General features: G+C 45.0%; 1 protein-coding gene across 1 annotated transcript in view; it reads left to right on the forward strand.

The window, feature by feature from the left end:
* The window catches only part of LOC147621176 (dihydrolipoyl dehydrogenase, mitochondrial-like), a 44,269-nt gene extending 26,340 nt beyond the window's left edge, over positions 1–17,929 (forward strand). Inside the window, exon 2 of the mRNA XM_086823901.1 lies at positions 16,407–17,929. Within this exon, the coding sequence (XP_086680027.1) occupies positions 16,407–17,657 (1,251 nt within the window). The 3' untranslated portion in view covers positions 17,658–17,929. The remainder of the gene's footprint in view (positions 1–16,406) is intronic.
* The last annotated feature ends 1,920 nt before the right edge of the window (positions 17,930–19,849 follow it).

A 19,849-nucleotide genomic window follows, 5' to 3' on the forward strand; every position in this document is an offset into this window, starting at 1 on the left:
AAGATGTGGAGAAAGTCTTGCAACTTTTGCGAGATAATCAGCTCTACATAAACGCCAAAAAGTCTATCTTTGGTGTTAAGGAAGTTCAGTATTTGGGCTACATCATCGGTTCCGATGGGATTAGACTGGATCTATCAAAGGTTCAGGAGATCTTAGATTGGGACATTCCTAAGACCGCCCAAGAAATCCGTTCATTCGTAGGTCTTTGTCAGGCCTATAGTATCCATGTCCATCAGTTTTCCAACCTTGCAGCACCTCTTACCGACTTGCTCAAGGGGGTGAAGACTCGCAAGCAGAAAGTCTCAGTTAACAGGTAAGGCACTTGATGCATTCCGTGCACTCCAGAAAGCTGTCTCATAAGCACCTGTATTAAAGTTAGCATCATGGGACGAACCTTTCGAGGTCATCACCGATGCCAGCAATGTAGCCATAGGTGCAGTCCTCCAGCAGGACAATAGACCCGTGGCATATTACAGCAGAAAGTTGGATGTCGTCGAAAAGAATTATTCGGTATATGACAAAGAGCTTTTGGGTGTGATCACAACGCTCAAACATTGGAAGCCTTTTCTTTATGGACACGCTTTCACAGTGAAAACATACCACCAAGCACTTAAGTGGCTTCAGACTATGCCAAGTGCCCAGTGGACTGATCGACAGGCCAGGTGGAGTCAAATCTTCCAACAGTTTGGAGGTATGATTGAATACATCCCTGGTAAGCATAACCCAGTAGCAGATGCTCTCAGTCGAAAGTCCAGCATCCAGGCAGTCCAAGAAGCTACCATTCTCGAAATCACGGGGAAGGACTTGGATAGTATGAAAGACCAATATGTCGACTCCCCTGAGTTTGGTACTCAGTATAGTTTGGCCCTCACTTCTGAGCCTGGCCACTATTCAGTACAGAACGGTTGGTTGTTCTACAAAAACCGTCTGCGTGTTACTCGGGAAAAGCGTTCCGCTCTTCTCCACGATGCCCATGACTCCTTAGTTGGAGGACATAGGGGTATCAACAGTACCCTCGAGAAATTAGAACGGTCCTTTTATTGGCCAAAGATGAGGCGTGATGTCTATGCACATGTACAAGCCTGTAAGATTTGTCAAAAAGTCAAGGTTTCCCATACAAAGAAGGCAGGTTTACTTCAACCTTTGCCTATCCCCGACAGACCTTTCATCGACATATCTATGGACTTTGTAGGGCCTCTACTAGCATCCACTGGATCCCGTAACACTTAGTGTTTTACCATTGTGGATCGCTTTAGTAAATTCTGCATGCTCATCCCATGCAAGCATACGGTCACAGCCGAGGACGTAGCCCGTCTGTTTCTCAAGCATTGGTATCCAATTTGTGGTTTGCCTAGCACCATAACATCAGACACATGCGTTTCAGTCCAGCAGCAGAGTACCTCTGCGTTTCTGTCCAGCAGCCTCAGAACCTCTGCGCTTCAGTCCATCAGCAGCCCTATAGGTCTGCGTTTCTGTCCACAGCAGTTTCTAGCCTTGAATCAACAGTCTACAGCAGTTTCCAGCCCTGAATCTGCAGTTTGCATCAGTATCCAGCCTTCTGTGCATCATCCATACATGCAGCAGTCATCTGGTGAAGGTAACACAGCATTCATAAGTGTTTTCAGCATTCTAACATAGTGTAGAACAGTCCACCTTCTTCTTCTCTCAGCCTCAGGTGTGCAGCCCTTCCTCATGCCCTTGGGAAGAGTGCATAGGCTCGAGATCAGGTCATCGAGGTGTTTCTACAGCAGTGTACAGATCAGCCACTCTCCAATCCTCCGAGATCTTGTGTTTGGCTTATCTACAGTCCACAATCATTCTCTCTAAAGAAATAAAGCAAATACTATCTCGTTATCGGGATAGGGGGCCCTTCAGTGGGTAATTCGGGACCCAATCTGGTGTACAGTTCTCATATCTCTCTCTCTCATCTCTTTAAAGTTTGAAGTATTGAAATGGATTGCTAAACTCACGAAACTCAGGATACAGAAGACGGTGTGAGCATCTGTGTGACAGGATCTTCCAATACAAAGACTTCCGCTGCATATCACAGGAGGTGTCTCCATTTATGCATGTCACCGAGGCGGAAAGGAAGAGAAGGTTTCAATCGGGATTGCAACCCGTGTATAAAGCGGGACTACAAATGTATCTTATCTTGGTCATATCTTACACCAACTAATCGCAGCCACCACCGCCACCGCCACCGAGCAATTGGAACTCAAATTGAGCCGATCCAATAAGGCTAAACCCTCATTTCAAGGCAAAGAGAGGGCTGTCCAAAACCTGCAGAATGATGGACAGCCACCTGAAAAGGACCAAAACCAAGATAAACATGGTCCAAAGGCTGAAAATAATACTACCAAGAAGCGTCCCTTCAAACTGAGCGACTATGATCTCACTCTGGAGCAGAAAAGCAATATATGAGTGAGGGGAAATGCTTTACTTGTGGTAGCACCGAGCATATTGCAAAGGCATGCCCAAACAAGAAGAAGCGTGATAATGCAAATGCATCAAAGCCTAATGTGCATATGGTTCCGGATGCGCAGGGCAACACTTCACATGATAGCAAAGACAGGGTTGTATGTAAAGCTTGGGGACAGCTCAAGGATCAGCCCGTGTTTGATGATTGTGCATCTGAAAATTTCATATCCACACAGATGGCAGCTGCTTTGGGTATTGAAGTGGAGGACATGGGTTCTGAAGGGAGCTAAAGAAGCTCAGCTGAGAGTTAGGGTTTCATGTGGGAGACACACACAGAGAGGAAGGGAGAGAGAGAGAGAGAGAGACATGTATGATGTGGGGATAAGTCAACTCACAGTATGAGTGTGTGACTCTCCTATCACACATGTATATTTGCTCTAGTACACATAGTGCACTTAGTACATTAAAAGTACTAAGTGTACTATGTACTATAAAACTTATGGGCTAGTACACACTATAAGGGTGGGCATAATGCCTTTACCCCAACAACCTCCCACTTAAAGGCAAAGTGCCCTTAAATGAAGGAAAAGAAAAAATCAGCATGTACATGATAATATACAAGGCCATATCAAGGCTGAAACTGGCCTCATCCAATGCCCATCAAGTGTCTGCAATGAGCAAACCGCTCTGGAGGCAAACTCTTTGTCAACAGATCAGCCGGGTTGTCATCCGTATGAATCTTGACAAGCTGAATCAGCTTGTTCTCTATCACCTCTCTGATGAAGTGATACTTCACATCCACATGCTTCGTCTTTGCATGAAAGACAGGATTCTTTGCCAACTGGATGGCACTGTGACTGTCACAATGCAACAATGGAATATTCCTTGTATAACCCAAATCAACCACTAACCGAGATAGCCATAATGCCTCCTTGCAAGCCTCTGTGGTTGCAATATACTCGGCCTCTGTAGTAGATAAGGCAGTGCACTTCTGCATCCTGGATATCCATGACACAGCACCTCCTGTGAATGTAAACATATAACCGGTAGTAGACTTCCGGTTATCTGGATGACCGGCATAATCCGAATCCGTGTAACCATGCACTAATGCATCCTGTTTGCCAAAGCAGATGCACATATCGTGTGTGCCCTTCAGGTATCTCATGACACCTTTCACTGCTTCCCAATGCTTCTTGCCAGGTTTGGCCATGTATCTAGTAACCACTCCCACTGCAAATGCAATGTCCGGCTTGGTAGCAACCATGGCATACATGAGACTGCCACAAGCTGAAGCATACGGAATCTTGGCCATATCAACCCTGTCACTATCCGACTGTGGGCTGTCCATAGCACTGAGTTTCACATATGGAGGCAAAGGAGTACTAGTCTTCTTCCCCCCTTCCATATTGAACCTCTGCAAAACTTTGCCAATGTATTCCTGCTGAGACAAATACAACACATGCTGATTTTTGTCCCGAAGTATCCGCATACCCAAAATGTGATTTGCATCACCCAAATCCTTCATATCAAAGGTCTGATGCAGCCTCTTCTTCAAGGCATCCATCTCTTTACGAGATTTCCTAGCAATCAACATATCATCAACATACAAGATGAGGATCAATAGACTGCCATCCAAAGCTTTCTTGGTGTATAAGCAGTGATCTATGTCACTCCTCTTGAAATCCAGGGATTTCATGAATGTATCAAATTTATGATACCATTCCCTTGGTGCCTGTTTGAGCCCATAAAGACTCTTTTTCAGCTTGCATACAAGCTTCTCCTTTCCATTCACTGCATAACCCTCTGGTTGTTGCATATATATCTCCTCATGGAGATCACCGTGAAGAAAAGCAGTCTTCACATCCATCTGAATCAAATCTAGATCATCATGAGCAACCAAAGCTAATACAGCTCTAAGTGTGGTCATTTTGACCACTGGAGAGAAGATCTCATCAAAGTCCACACCATATTCTTGCTTGAAGCCCTTAGCCACTAACCTGGCTTTGTATCTTGGCTTTGCATCAGGTGCAACTTTGAGCCTGTAAACCCACTTGCATGGCAAAACCTTCTTGCCTATAGGCAAATGCACCAACTTCCATGTTCCATTTTTGTGCAGAGAATCCATCTCTGACTTCATAGCACGCTCCCAAAGAGCCTTGTTTGCCCTCTGTAAAGCCTCCTTATAACATGAGGGCTCCCCACAGTCAGTGAGCATCAAGTAGTCAACCCCTGGAACAAACCTGTCAGGGGTCTGGAGGGTCTTGTGGACCTCCGTACCCAATGATCATCATTTGTAGGTTGCTGTCCAGCTTGCATATCACCTATTGGTGGCTCCTGTTCCATGCCATAAGGTTGAAAGATCATGCCCGGTATCTCCTCTAACTGTGGGATATCCATAGGGATATCTTCTGTCATCTCTGGCTGTCCATTTGGACCATTTTCAGCACCATTTAAGGGCTGGTTTTGTTGCTGTAATGGCTGATTTACAGCCCGTGAATGTTGTCCATGATGTCCATCATCATCAAAGATGACTCTGTCAGGCTCCTGTTGCCTTGCAGGCTCCTTATACATGCATGTTTCATCAAAAATGACATCATTGCTGCGTATAATCTTTCTATTCACTGGATCCCAAAGTCTATACCCCATTTCACCTCTGTCACCATATCCTAGGAATATGCATTTGTGAGACTTAGGATCAAGTTTGGTGCGTATTTCCCTGCGTATGTGCACGTACGCAACGCAACCAAACACTCTCAAGTGCTTGTAGGACGGAGGCTTCCCTGTCCATACTTCCTCTGGCACTTTCCCACCAAGCCTCGTGTTAGGTGACCTGTTTATAAGATGAACGGCTTCATAACAGCTTCAGCCCAAAAACCATGAGGTAACGCAGCATGTGACAACATAGAACGGACCTTCTCCTGAATGGTCCTGTTCATCCTCTCTGCTGTCCCGTTTTGTGGAGGATCATAAGGAGCAGAGAGCTCCCTCTTGATGCCTTTAGCATCACAAAAGTCCTGAAACTGTTTGGACATATACTCTCCACCATTGTCGGAATGCAAAGCCTTCAGTGTTTTGCCAGTTTGATTCTCAACATGAGCAACAAACTTCTCAAATACTAAGAATGTATCACTCTTCAAACGAAGAGGATAAACCCACACCTTGCGTGTGGCATCATCAATAAAAGATGCAAAATATTTTGCCCCTCCCAAAGAAAGCTGAGGCATCTCACATACATCTGTATGCACAAGCTCTAACTGAGCATCTTTCTGTCCAAGAGCTTTCTTGTGGGGGCACTGGAGTTGCCTGCCATATATACAATGCTCACAAAACTGAAAACTTGAGAACTTTAGAGAAGGCAAGTAACCAAAACGAGACAATTGCTCCATTCCTTTGACACTCATGTGTCCCAACCGGCTATGCCACATAGAGATTTCCGGCAGCTCGGTTGCATTTACATTAGCATGGTGACAAACACCAGCATGCATGAAGTAAAGAGTGTCCACCTTAGAGCCTATGGCAACAACCAGTGAGCCCTTACTAATCTTCCACTTTCCATTACCAAATGTGGTAACATAACCAGCATCATCAAGCTGTCCAGTAGAAAACAGGTTCTTCTTGATCTCAGGCACATGCCTGACATCATGGAGCATAAGCTGTGAGCCATCTGAAAACACAAGCCTCACATCACCTCTGCCAAGAATCTGGCATGCATGGTTGTCACCCAAATAAACTACTCCTTCATTGCCAGCAGTATACCTGACAAACAAGTCTCTGCAACCTGTGACATGAAAGGAGGCACCTGAATCAATGATCCATGAGTGCATACCATGACCATCTCCTGCATGGAGTGAATGGGCATCAAGTGAAGACATGAATAGGACTTCATCCTCACTGTCACCTGCATGTGACACATTGACTTCTTCAATCTTGACTCCACTTTTGCCCTTTGGCTTTGCATCTTATGCTTCATCTTTTCCTTTGCCCTTTTCCTTTTGATCATTCTTCCATTTGTAGCATTGCTTTTTGAAATGTCCCTTCTTGCCCCAAATAGTGGCATTCCAAGTCCTTTTTGGAGCGGGACTTGCTCCTTCCCTGTTCTTGGCTTTTACCCCTTTGCTGGGATCTCCCACGTGCATTCATTGCATTGGACTTTCCAACAGAGTTGTTCTTCCTGTTCATCTCCTCTTGAAGGAGAGCACCCTCCACATCTGCATATGACAGCATAGCATTTGAATTGCTTGTGGCTGTCTTGAATGTGTCCCAACTCTCTAGCAAAGTGCATAAGAGAAAGGTGGCTTTGAACTCATCGTCCATTGCCAACTTTTGATTGATGACCTGGCTGACAACACCATTAAACTCATTTAGATGGGCTGTCATAGACGCCCCTTCCTTCATTTGAAGACCTATGAGTTTCTTCAACCAATACACTTTGCTTGAGGCACTTTGCTGGGCATACAAGTCCTGCAATCTTTGCCACATTCCCCAAGCTGTCTTCTCTTCACGTATGCTGAAAAGTAAAGAGTCTGACACAGACAACATGATGGTGGATCTTGCCAGCTCATCCATATCTTCCCATTCTTCAGCAGTAAGAGAAGCGGGCATTACACCCCTTTCTTTGATGGGCTTGTGCTGCTTCTTCTGGAGCAACACATTATAGCACTGGGTTTGCCAAATGTCATAATTATGTGAGCCTTCAGACTTCTTGATGTGAAGCAATGAAGAGCTCTCACCTGTGGTTGCCATAGCAATATGCAACCTTTGACACAGTCAATGCCTGATTCCTTGCAAGATGTGCAAACACTGCACCAAAGCACACAAAGTGCTCACAGTTGTTCTCCCAAAGTTTATCTCCCACTGCGGAAGCACGAATGCAACTCTCCTCCCATTGAATGTGATAAAATCACCAAAATTTGGTTGCTACAGATTTATGACAGCACCTTAGATGTGCTCTGATCCCCTTCCAAAATACTGTACAACAGTACTAAGTGCTCACAAATGATGTACCAAATCTGTACCGGCAAGTACAACAGCTGAAAATGAGCCTTTTCCTCACTCAAATCAATGTACAACCATGCCAAAACTTGTACAAAGTTGTACCAAATCTGTACCAGCAAGTACAGGAGCAATAAATGCTCTCCTGGCTGTCCAAATGAGTGAAAATCAGACCTTGACAGTCCTCACCACTGCATACAACAGTCCCGGACAGAAATTGGGCAAAAGCCCCTTGACTGCAAGTGGATTTCTGAGGGTTCAAGGCATAAGTCTTCCCTGCTGCTTTGCCAAGCTCAACAAGCACAAAATCTTGAAAAGCCCCTTGATTCAAGATCAATTTCTGATCATGAATGATACATTAATGCACATGAAGGCATCCAGAGTCTTCACAATGCTTCCCCCTGGCCACATATACATCCAATACATAAAAGCTCCTTGATTTACTGGCACATTGAGTGCTTGACAGGCATCAACACATTGCCCAAAACATCAAATGCCAGTGCGCCTGCATGCAAATCAACCCAATTGGCACAAAAGCCCTTTGATTTGCACTCCAATTTCCTGCAATTTAGCCCCGAATGTGAGATTTCTCACATCATACAGCATGTATGAATGCCCAATGGCACAATTACATCAAAAGCCCCAAATGTTGATACACAATTTCCTGCAAATTGACCCGGAATGTGACCAATGTCACCCAATGTTGCCAATTTTGCTCAAAATCTGAGCCATTAGGACCTGTACTTGCTCAATTGATGATAATGGACATGTAAATCCCAAAATTGAAGCAAATACCTCTGAGAATTTCTGATTTCTGTTGCAGAAAAGGAGGGGGCGTCGTATTTGCTGACTCGTGTGCTGCTGCTGCTGCTGCTGGTGTGCAGGTACGGATGCTGCTGATTGTCAGGCATGTGAAGTTGGCGTAGATAGGTGGGCAGCAACAACTAGTGCAGGTTGGCGTAGACATGCAGCGCTGATTAGGGGGGGCTGGCTATGAGCTGGCAGGTAGTGGCTGCAGAGTTATGGCGGGTGCAACAAGGCGGCTCACGTGCAGTAGTCGAGAGGCTGACCATACCCGTGTAGTCGGGCTGCGCAGTTTGTGCAATGGCTAAAGGCAGGTAGCGTAAGCTGTGCCCTGCACGCGGCACTGGAGCTCGAGAACCATGCGAGGGTCGAGCTCGACGGCGTTGACCTTCTTGGCAACCTCAGGCAGCTTGAGGGTAAGGTTACCCGTGCCGGGACCGATCTCAAGAACCACGTCCGTGCTCGAGGCCGGCCTTCTGGACGATGCTCTGCACGACAAGGGGGTTCTTCAGAATGTGCTGGCCCTTCGCTTTCAGGAACTGGATGCCACCCACTCCACCTGCGTGTCTTTGCGCTACGGCCGCCCTCGACTTCCTGCTCTCACCGAAGAGTGCCCAGGTGAAACACATGTAGGAAAAAAAGAGTACCCTAGCCTTGGGACCAAAGCTCTGATACCAGTTGAAGGGAGCTAAAGAAGCGCAGCTGAGAGTTAGGGTTTCATGTGGGAGACACACACAGAGAAGAAGGGAGAGAGAGAGAGAGAGAGACATGTGGGGATAAGTCAACTCACAGTATGAGTGTGTGACTCCCCTATCACACATGTATATTTGCTCTAGTACACATAGTGCACTTAGTACATTAAAAGTACTAAGTGTACTATGTACTATAAAACTTATGGGCTAGTACACACTATAAGGGTGGGCATAATGCCTTTACCCCAACAGGTTCTCAAATTGAAGCAAGGGCTGCCTTTGTTGGTAGAGAAGTGCAGGTCATGCCTATTTTTGGCAAGTTACGCATACACATTCAAGGCTATGTGGATCATGAGGATTTTCATGTGGCGCCTTTGAATGGCTGTGATGTATTGCTTGGAAAGCCTTGGCATACACGTATTGATCCGTGCAAGGCTTACAAGACCAACAGGATCACCTTCATGCATAAAGGCTGAGAGCATGTAATTGATGCTGGTGAAGAGGGTGATACCATTCTCCTTGTATCTCATGTACAAATTAAGAAAGTAATGAAAAAGAGTGTTTTTGCGTACTTGATTTTTGTACGAGATCATGTTGAGGAAAATAATGTACATGTAAACACTCTTAGTAATGATAGGCTGAAATTTTTGCAAGAGCACAATGATTGTTTTGCTGATGAGTTACCAAATGAGTTGCCACCCGTACGACCCGAAGACCATTCAAAGCATTGGATGCCAGATTGACACCGGCGGCGCCCTTGAATCCTTTTCTCGAGAAAATGAACTTTAGTAAGTATAATGGTAAACTCGATCCCACAACTCTCTATTCATGGTTACATCAATTTGAAGCTTACTTTGCGGCAGTTAGAAAAACAGATACTGACAGAGTGATCTTAGCCAGTTGGTACTGATTGATGCAATTTGGAATTGGCCCGAATTGAGTTCGGTGCATGAGATTTGTAGTTTTCTTGGATTATGCTCTTACTACCGCAGGTTCATTCGGCACTTTGCATGGATTGCTTCTCCTTTGCATGATTTGACAAAGAAGAAGGCCGTGTTCAAATGGACTAATGTAGAGAGGGATGCATTCCTCAAATTGAAAGATGCAACTACTCATGGTCCAGTGTTGATCATTCCGGATTTGCAAAAGCCTTTTTGTGTGGAATGTGATGCATCTCGAAATTGCATAGGAGCTGTCCTTAATCAAGAGGGACATGCCGTGGCTTATGAGAGGCGTAGACAGAGCTATCTCTTGGCATTTATGAGAAAGAGCTCTTGGCTGTAATTCATGCACTTATTATATGGAAACATTACCTTCTTGGGACTAATTTCATTGTGAAGACAGATCACTAGAGTTTGAAGTATTTTCTTACCCAAACTAAGTTGTCAGAGAAGCATATGAGGATGGCCAATTTCCTCTCTATGTTTCATTTTCAGATCTTGCACACCCCGGGAAAGAAGAATGTAGTGGTCGATGCATTGTCACGAAAGCCGTATGTAGCAGCTATCTCGGTTGCCTCTCATGGGGACTTGTCTACCATGCTTGATTTGTATCATACGGATGCTGATTTTGTCACTATTTGGGTTGATTCGATGGCTGGTCATGCACATGTCTCATATGTGATAAAAAAGAGTTATCTCATGAAAGATAACTGTCTATGTGTGGTGTCTGACATGAGGCAAAAGGTTTAGGATGAGTGCCATGCTCCTCCATATGCTGGTCATAGAGGCATAATGCCTACTACGCACATGATTGAGTGGTATTTCTTTTGGCCAGGTATGCGGAAGGACATAGAGGCACATGTACATGCATGTATCACCTGCCAAAAGGTGAAATTTTATAGGCAAAAGGCACCAAGTTTGCTTCAGCCATTGCCTATTCCCACGCAGCCATGGGAAAGTATTACAATGGATTTCATTATGGACTTGCCACGGACCCAACAGGGTAATGATGCAATTTGGACAATTGTGGACAGGTTTAGCAAGCAAGCTCATTTCTTGCCGGTAAAAAAGACCATCAAAGCTAAGCATATGGCTAAAATATATCTTGCACAAGTGTTCAAACATCATATCTAGTCATTGGCACATACACAATGCTTTTCATGTGAGTCTCCTTCGCAAGTATGTAGGGCCGGAGCCTAGTGAGACGGTCATTGAAGATCCACCAGAAGTGGATGAGCTTGAGGAGATCTTGTAGCCAGAGCAGATTGTGTATCACAAGGAACGCAAGCTTGCTGCTGCAGGCAAAGTTGTCAGGCGTTACCTTGTGAAGTTTAAGAACTATCTTCCCATTGATGCTAAATGGGTAGATAAAGAGTTCTTTAGATATTGCCCGCATGTGCTTCAGACATATTTGGATGCTTGGGAACAACTGTTTAGAAGCCGGGCCGAGGGGGGGGGGGGGGAGGGGGATGTCACCGTTTGGCCACCCAATTGGTCCACCCGTGCTTTCTTATCATGTATGTACATTGGACTGGTGTCCATTGGCAGTTGTATATGCCGGGGATTGATGCCACTCATGTGTTACTGTGGACTTGGCTTTCCGTTGGGACTTGTGCCTCCATATACATGCTCGGAAATGCTTGGTGGATTGGTGTTCCATTGGGTCTGGTACCTTGTGTACTTGCTTGGAGCATGTCTATTTTGGTATAGTCTCATGAACGGGGATTGTCCATACCAATGCTGCATTGCATAGCATCTTTATGTGCTTGCTTGCAATTGAAATTGCATGTTGTTTTCATGCTTGCTTGACCAATGTGTAGTTCCGAGTAAGAGGACGTCTGCCCGCGAACCGTGCATGTGAAACTGTCTGCTGACATGGTTATGTGGCATGTGACAGGTGGTAAGTATTGGTCATAAACTTGGCCTTAGGAGTTAGCACTAATTTACAAGTGAGTGTGTACACACTTCATTAAGTTTTGGGCGACCAAAACTCACTTATAAATTATGACCAGCCCGGTGTTCACACACACTGATGTCCCGAGGTGGACATAACCCAATGTCCACCGCCCAAACCTTATCCCCTTTGTACAAAGGGAGTAACCAGCCATGTGTCCACTGTAGCTTGCTCCACAAAGCACTTGCCTGTCACCTACACTGGACAACTCACCACCTCACTCGTCTTCCTCTCTCTAGAGTTTGGCGCCTCCTTCATGAGGACTATTGGCTGGGACTACAGGCGCACAGGGCTGCATACTCCTCTCTTGGTGAAAAGCAAGGCGGGCAAGGCTGGAGCCTGAAGCGTGTGCTTTCTCTCTCTGGGAAGAGCCAGCTCTGCAGTACACGCACAACCTACAGGAGCTTTGCTTGTCGGAAGGCTGGGCTGTAGGCGGCTGCAGGAAGTGCTCAGCCGTGTGTATTTCTCTCTCTCTCCTACACATTTGTGGGGCATCAGCTTGGTGTTTGGTGGTTCCGAACACATGAACACAGACATCATGTTGATGGCGTTCAACTGATGGAACATTCAGCTTCTCTTTGCTTTGGTTCGGGACTGTTTTGGAAAGGGTTTATGGATTGTTTCGTGGCAGTGCATGTGGCTACGAACATGAGCAATTTCGGGACTGTTTTGAGATCAGTTCGAGGACTGTTTATGGGCTATTTTTGGTTGGCTGCAAATTCAGCTATGTGCTTGGGTTTCCAGCTGCAAGTATAGGTCACTTGAATGTGTTTCTTGGCATGGGAGTGATGCAAGCTCACATAGCTTCATGCTCATGGAGCAGATTGTTTTCTTCCTGTTGGAAAGGAACAGAGGGACCTACAGTTATGGGCATCTCTACGTTTCCAGATGTTTCATGAGGGAACACTTAACTAGATGTATGCCGTTGTTGGCACTGTTGTTGAATGGTGCTATGAATGGTTCTGTATGGAAACAAGACAAAGGTTTCAAAGGGAAACAGGCCTAAGGGTTTCACGTGGAAACAGGTCGTAGGTTTCTCGAGGAAACATGTTTATGGTTCTCCAGGAAATAGGTCACATGCAGGCAGCGGTCACAGAAGTGGACACATGTTTGGTATAGCCGTGCTACTGATTGGACAGGGGTTCGGGAATCCATGACTGAGATAGATAGTATCCTAGGATGGTAGAGAGGGAGTGTACAGGTGTGTCTACTGTATGGTATGTTGTGCTGTGATGCGAGTTCTCTTTTGGGAGACAGTTTGGGAGTCTGTGTTGTGATGCAGAAGCACTGGATGTGTCAGGGTGTGATGCTGTTCATAGAGTGAGAGGCTATGGATGGTTGTGGCAGCCCTGATCATGGGAGAAAGCTTCTGTATGCAGACTCAATGTGTGAGTCTTTTGATGTGAACAATGGTTGGACTTGTTTGTGGATGTCGAGTGGATATGAAGCCATGATGTAGGGTCTTTGTAGGCTTCAGGAGTTCTACTATGACGGCTGAGTTTCCAGCCTTATTGTAATCAAAGCTCTTATAATCAATTAAAGAAATAACGCAAGGGGCCACTACGTTTTGGGGCCAATCGGTGTCCGTGTACTGTTTGCAGGAGCACTCTAGCTCCCCCTGTTTGTTTTCCTTTTCTTGGTCCTCAAAGGTGTTGAAGTGTTTTGTGTGCGAGTGTTTGTTGCACACCGCCCTTTGGTTTTGTCTGAAGACCGAGGCCGGTTTACAAGAACTGTACGGACATAAATGTCAGAAACCCTGAAACTGCTCCAAAAACCCTAAAACCTGCTTTTTGGATGTTTTTATCGCCCAAAAACCATTAAAACAGGTTTTATATTAGTTTTCTTGCAAGAAAGAGCTTTTCCATGGTTTTCCTCATGGACAAGGCTATAGGAGTTGTGGAGATTACTCATGGGATGGGCGAGTGTTTCTTGGACTTGGACATATAGCTTGGACATGGAGAACTTGGGCATAGAGCTTGGACATGGAACATGAAGCTTGGACATAAATATGGAACTTGAACATATAGGTTGGGCATGAAGCTTGGACATGAGCATGGAACTTGGTTATGGAACTTGGACTTGGACTTGGGTCTGGACTTGGACTTGGACTTGGATCTGGACTTGTACTTGGATCTGGACTTGGACTTGGATTCATTGGACTTGGATCCATTGGATTTGGATATTGGATCTGGTACTAGCGCGGTGAGAGATACTTGTGGGTCATCCTCGTGGTGTGCTTGACATCAAAGATCTTGTGCGTCAACATCGACATTGATTTGGATATCCTACATTGGCATATTTGTTTGTTTTGTATTCATTGATTGTATTGATCCTGGCCAGCGTGCCCGTGGATTGTTCCTGAATAAATTCTTGAAAGGAGGCGGGGCATGTTCCCCACTCAATGTGGTGTACTGTGCAAGATCCCCATTCCCTTTTCTCTCCCCCCTCTCTCTCTTTATATTTTTATCTCTTGGACACGTGGTTGAGTCTGTCATTGCACGCCCCGTTGGGCTTACATGGGGAGCCTTGAGATTAGGAGGAAGGTTGTAGGTAGGTTACATGTTACAACCCCACGGATATCCCAAACGCAAAACACAAGTGATTAATACAAACCCCTTAAGAGGGGTGCATGCTAGCTCACCTCCCAACCACACGTTCTATGCTTCGAACCACCTCGAGCCAGAGGCTAAGGTTTGACTCTCCCACAGATCCATGCCAGTCTGCCCCTAGTCTTTGGCAGCCGATCTATGTTGTGCCACATGGGGGTCTTGAGTCTTGGTCGAACTTTGACCAATAGTGAGGTTATGATAATCATAACCCATGTTTCACTTATATACTGCCACCATTGTTCCTACAACTATCTCAGTGGATAGACCAACTCGAACCAGAGTTGTGAGGAACACAATAATCTCTCAATCCAACTCCCGAGAAATTGGATGATCTGACATCACGGAGACAATTATTGTAGCCAATGAAATTACCTATCCTATTAGGATTGGGTGATTCCTCGTACCTAGGGGATATAAAAAAATACCTTCCCTCTTTGAGAACCACAAAACTATCAAATATTTGAACACTCGTCATAAATGATCTTTGAAAGTGTTCCTATCAAGACCGTGTCCAAACTAGAACACCCATGATATAACTCTCCTTCTGTACCGTATCCTTTGTCAAATGCACAATTGTGGAATTGGCTAGTCACATGACTTATGAGTTATTGAGTTCATAGACTGTTATACTTGAAAGTTGGTCTATGCGTGGCCAGAGTAGACTGGACATGGCGGTTGAGAGGTGGTGTTGCCGATGGTCCCTTATGACAGACTCTGGTGGTATGGGACGCCAGAGTTGACTAGTGTGGCTTGTGGGAGTGGAACCTTAACCTTTAGCTTGGGGGAGATTCCAGATGGAACCTAGGGTTTGGTGGTGAGTTTTCTTGTACCCTTCTATGTTGTTCTAATCTTGTGTGTTTAGCTTGCGTATGAGGTGATCCTTGAGGTGGTGTCTTACAACAATACACATGTTGAAGCATAAATCCAGTGTCACATATGCTAGTGCAAATCACTTATGCAAGAAATCTCCGTTCACAATGCTTGTATCATCCAATGGCTCTCTTACTGGCATAGATCTAGGAATTGTACGACTTGATTTATCTTGCCACGAGGCTCCGGGAATAGTACCACTTTAGCCACTAGCTCACCACTGGAGCTAACACCTAGACTTTGAGGATCGTACCACTTGAGTCCACTGGTGTAAACACATCCATGGATAAAACTGGCCAACAAGTAACTTTTATTAACAAAAAAAAATTATTACAAAGATAATCAGGGACTAATTCAAAATAGTGACAACTAGTGTTCACATTAAACAGAGGAGTCAAACCTGTAACTTGGGTTGGAATCAACAGAATTGATCAAATCTTTGTACTTCAAACAAGTAGTTGGACATTCTTTCACTGTACATATCCTCTCCGGTAGCACTTTCACAGCACTAGTAGTCTTACAGTTTGTATCAGAGCCTAGGAGATCTGCAATTTTTTTCCTAGCATCCCCTATGTGTTGCCTGCTTGATTAGGGTAGATCAGAGAAACGATTGGGGAAGAGTTTTGGATATTTTGCTCATCCACAGCTCCTAGCCTTTTGTCTCTCATGGATGTAGAAGGAATGATGGCTGTTTTTCCCGTTTGTTCGATGAGTAGATGGTGACACTGGCAAGAGCTTGTACTCTAGCTGATGGCTGGGCAGCAGCACCAAGCTCCGGACTCTTTGCTGCCCATAACTCACAGTAGGAGGATGACACAGGTGAGCAGGAGGTGAAGCAGCTGGCTCCTTCTGTGGCACGGTGAGCAGCATTTGGAGCACCCATCCATGCTCAGTTTAGGGTGCTTAGGATTTTTGAAGCATTTTTGCGTTCAAGTGTTTATGCTGCTTTAGATGTTTTTATGTGCGGCAGTTTTCTAAAAACAGTAAATCATAGATTGTGAATCGGTCAGCCTGCATTGAACTGCCAAAGGTCTTATTATTTTTGAATGATGCTGTTTTGCCTGAACTATTTACACAAGTTAGAATTGTTCATTAATTGACACCCTCCTGGATTGTCTTGTACAAGGCTCTTCTGCATTCTTCTCATATGTTCCATGAGGCCAAGCATGCTTTTCCGAGTCACGGTGTGAAGGTTGGAAGTGTTGAAATTGATATTCCTGTCATGATGGCACAGAAGGATAAGGCTGTAACCGGCCTCACAAAAGGTATTGAGGGCCTTTTTAAGAAGAATAAAGTGACTTATGTGAAAGGAAGTGGAAAAATTTCTTCTCCAGGCGAGGTCTTGGTGGATCTTTTGGAAGGAGGTACCAAGACGTTGAAAGCCAAGAATATAATTATTGCGACAGGGTCAGAAGTGAAATCTTTACCTGGCATAACCATCGATGAGAAGAAAATAGTGTCATCAACCGGAGCCCTGTGCCTTTCAGAAGTACCAGAAAAACTTGTTGTGATTGGAGCTGGATACATTGGGTTGGAGATGGGTTCTGTATGGGGGAGGTTGGGGTCTGAGGTTACAGTAGTTGAATTTGCAGATACCATTGTCCCATCTTTGGATGCTGAAATTAGGAATACATTCCAGAGGATTTTGGAGAAGCAGAAAATGAAGTTCAAATTGAAGACCAAGGTAGTGAACGTGGATGCATCTGGTTCTGGTGTGACACTGGTTCTTGAGCCCTCCTCAGGGGGAGAGCAAAGCACACTGGAGGCAGATGTAGTTCTTGTTGCTGCCGGAAGGGTTCCCTACACGAAAGGATTGGGTCTTGAAGAAGCAGGTGTGAAAGTGGACAAATTTGGCCGGTTGGAAGTGGATCACCACTTTCAGACAAGTGTACCTGGAATCTATGCAATAGGAGATGTCATCCCGGGTCCTATGCTCGCCCACAAAGCAGAAGAGGATGGAATCGCTTGTGTTGAACTACTTGCTGGAAAGGCTGGACATGTCAACTATGATACAGTTCCAGGCGTGGTCTATACTCACCCTGAGGTTGCATCTGTGGGAAAAACAGAAGAACAAGTGAAAGCGATGGGTGTCAAGTATGCTGTTGGAAAGTTTCCCTTCATGGCTAACAGCAGGGCTCGGACAATTGATGATGCAGATGGTTTGGTAAAGATTATTGCTGAGAAGGAAACAGACAAGGTTCTTGGTGTACATATCATAGGACCTAGTGCAGGTGAATTGATCCACGAGGCTGTCCTGGCCCTTGAATATGGAGCTTCTAGTGAAGACATTGCTAGGACATGTCATGGCCATCCAACTCTTAGTGAAGCAGTAAAAGAGGCAGCCTTGGGAACCTTTTCCAAACCTATCCACTTCTAGTTTCTTTTAGTTGGTTCAAATTGGAGTTCAAAACCAGTCTAGTGACGTGCCCCAACCAGTGACGCTGAGGAAGCGAATGATTACTGAAAACTGGATGCTGTTGGTTTTTTGATTGTGGGGGGTGGATGAGGGTTGAGAGATGAGAAAGGTTATCATGATATGCTGATATGAGGAGGGCTTGCCTCAGGCTTTTACATCAAAAAAGTATGTCTGTTCTTTACCTGGTTGTACTCTCGTTTTATATGCAATAGAATATCTGTTCTTTGCCCACTCGTAATCTTGGTTCAGTTATTCTTGCTTCCTTTCTTTAAGGTGACTTACCCTCTTCTATATTTATATATGAAGGAACTGGAAGTTTATGAGACTCTTTTACTGAAACCATGCAAACAAGGTAACCTGTATTCCCAGTTTGTGAATAAACATAGAAGGCTGGGTACAGAAGATGGAAAGTACGGTCTCAAAAAATTTTCACTGAGTGTTTTGTCATCTCAATTGACATCACTGGTGGGCAGCCACTCATGTCTAGCTACTCTTTTGTGCTGACAATTAGTGGTAGCTACAATAGCGCTCATCTGAGTGCATGAGGTGTTAAATGCCTTTAATTCATTTATATCCATATTTTGATACCCCTATAAAGCCTCTAGTTCTATTGTGCTGAAAATGGAAGTCCTCTGCATCATCTATCTGCAAACATTCTATGATGCTGAAAATGCGAATCTACAGGAGGGTCTTTAGGAGGCAGTTGTTAGAAATAGTTTGCTAGGGGATAATTGAAGGGTTTCCTAAAGGCCGTCTGCTGGTGGAACATAGAGAGAGAGAGAGAGAGAGAGAGAGGCCTTTAGAAGACCCCGTGGCTCATGAGAGCAAAAAGGTAGTACATATATCCATGATGAATACTGAAGGATGGAAAAGAAAAAGTTGTACGAAATTAGCTACATTAGCTGCAGTATCCGTGTGATGCCATATGCTTACAATGTTGTCATGTGCAAGTTTTGCCCATGGACATATCCTGAAGCTAATCCAGAAGGGGTGGCCAAAAAAGATGATAAGAACCAGAATTTAGGAGCATGCTGTGCAGTTTTGGCCAGTGTTGGACTTGGAGCAGGACATGGAAGACATTGAAGGACCTGTCAGCTGCATAAGATGCTGTCGGCTGCAATAAGCTGCTGTCGGCTGCATGGTACAGGTCGTGGCTGCGTTTTATGGAGAAAATGCCCAGTCGGCTGGCCGACCAGCAGTCGGTCAGCACTCCTTTTGTCCAAGGGCCTATATAAAGGCGCATTTGCTCATTGATGTGTTCATTCACTCCACTAGGGAGTGGGTCCAGCATTAGGACTGTTTTGGGTGTTTCCACCTTTTCATGAAGGCAGCCCATGGCTGCAGATTTAGGGGTACCTTTTTGTACCATATGAATATACTGAATTTCCAGCTCTCTCTCTCTCTCTCTCTCTCTACTCTCCCTTCTGTCTGCGTTTTTGCATCAGCATGTTCTAAGTGGTGTTTAGGGCTGAAAGAAGACTCTCAGAGCTTCCGCGTGTTACAAATGTGATACAATACTTACAATGGAAATGGGTGTGGAAACACTGCTTCTCTAGGCAGGTAAAGATGCACATCCTTGTGCCAACTGTGTATCGGCAGTTGTTCTCATGGGAAAGATCAGGCAAGAAGCCTCAAGGTGCACATAAGATGAAACAATCTCCACCTTGGCTCCCCTGTATGAAAAAGACAGGCTAGATGTAACCTCATATGATGTATTGAAGACCATGACCTTGGTTTTACGAGATTGACCGTGACCTGTCACAAAAGCTCTGTAATGCATCCAAATGTCTTTGCAATCCCTCTCTAAAGGTTAGATCAAAACAATGTCCTCTACATATAATAGAATGGGCACCACTGCCGTAGCTAGACACGAGTCCACAAAGAGGGAGATCTCTTCGATATACAAACCAAATACTATGGCAGAGTGGCTAGCCCTGTTGATCCCGTTAGTGCTGCAGATTTCCCTAGAGAGCCCCCCTGTGGTGCTTATACTTTGCCACTCAATGGCTTATGTAAAGCCATCATGCCTGAGATCATATATGGTGGAAACTCGAGCTCCTGCAGTCGTCCAACAAGTGGGACCGAGGCACATAGTAGAAGGCCTCACGGAAATCCACAAAGCAACAATATACATGCTGTTTTTCCTCTACGAT

The sequence above is a fragment of the Cibotium barometz genome, chromosome 30 (genome assembly GCF_041138505.1).
Source record: "Cibotium barometz isolate CiBa-2024 chromosome 30, ASM4113850v1, whole genome shotgun sequence".
In the NCBI taxonomy this organism is placed as follows: Eukaryota; Viridiplantae; Streptophyta; class Polypodiopsida; order Cyatheales; family Cibotiaceae; genus Cibotium; species Cibotium barometz.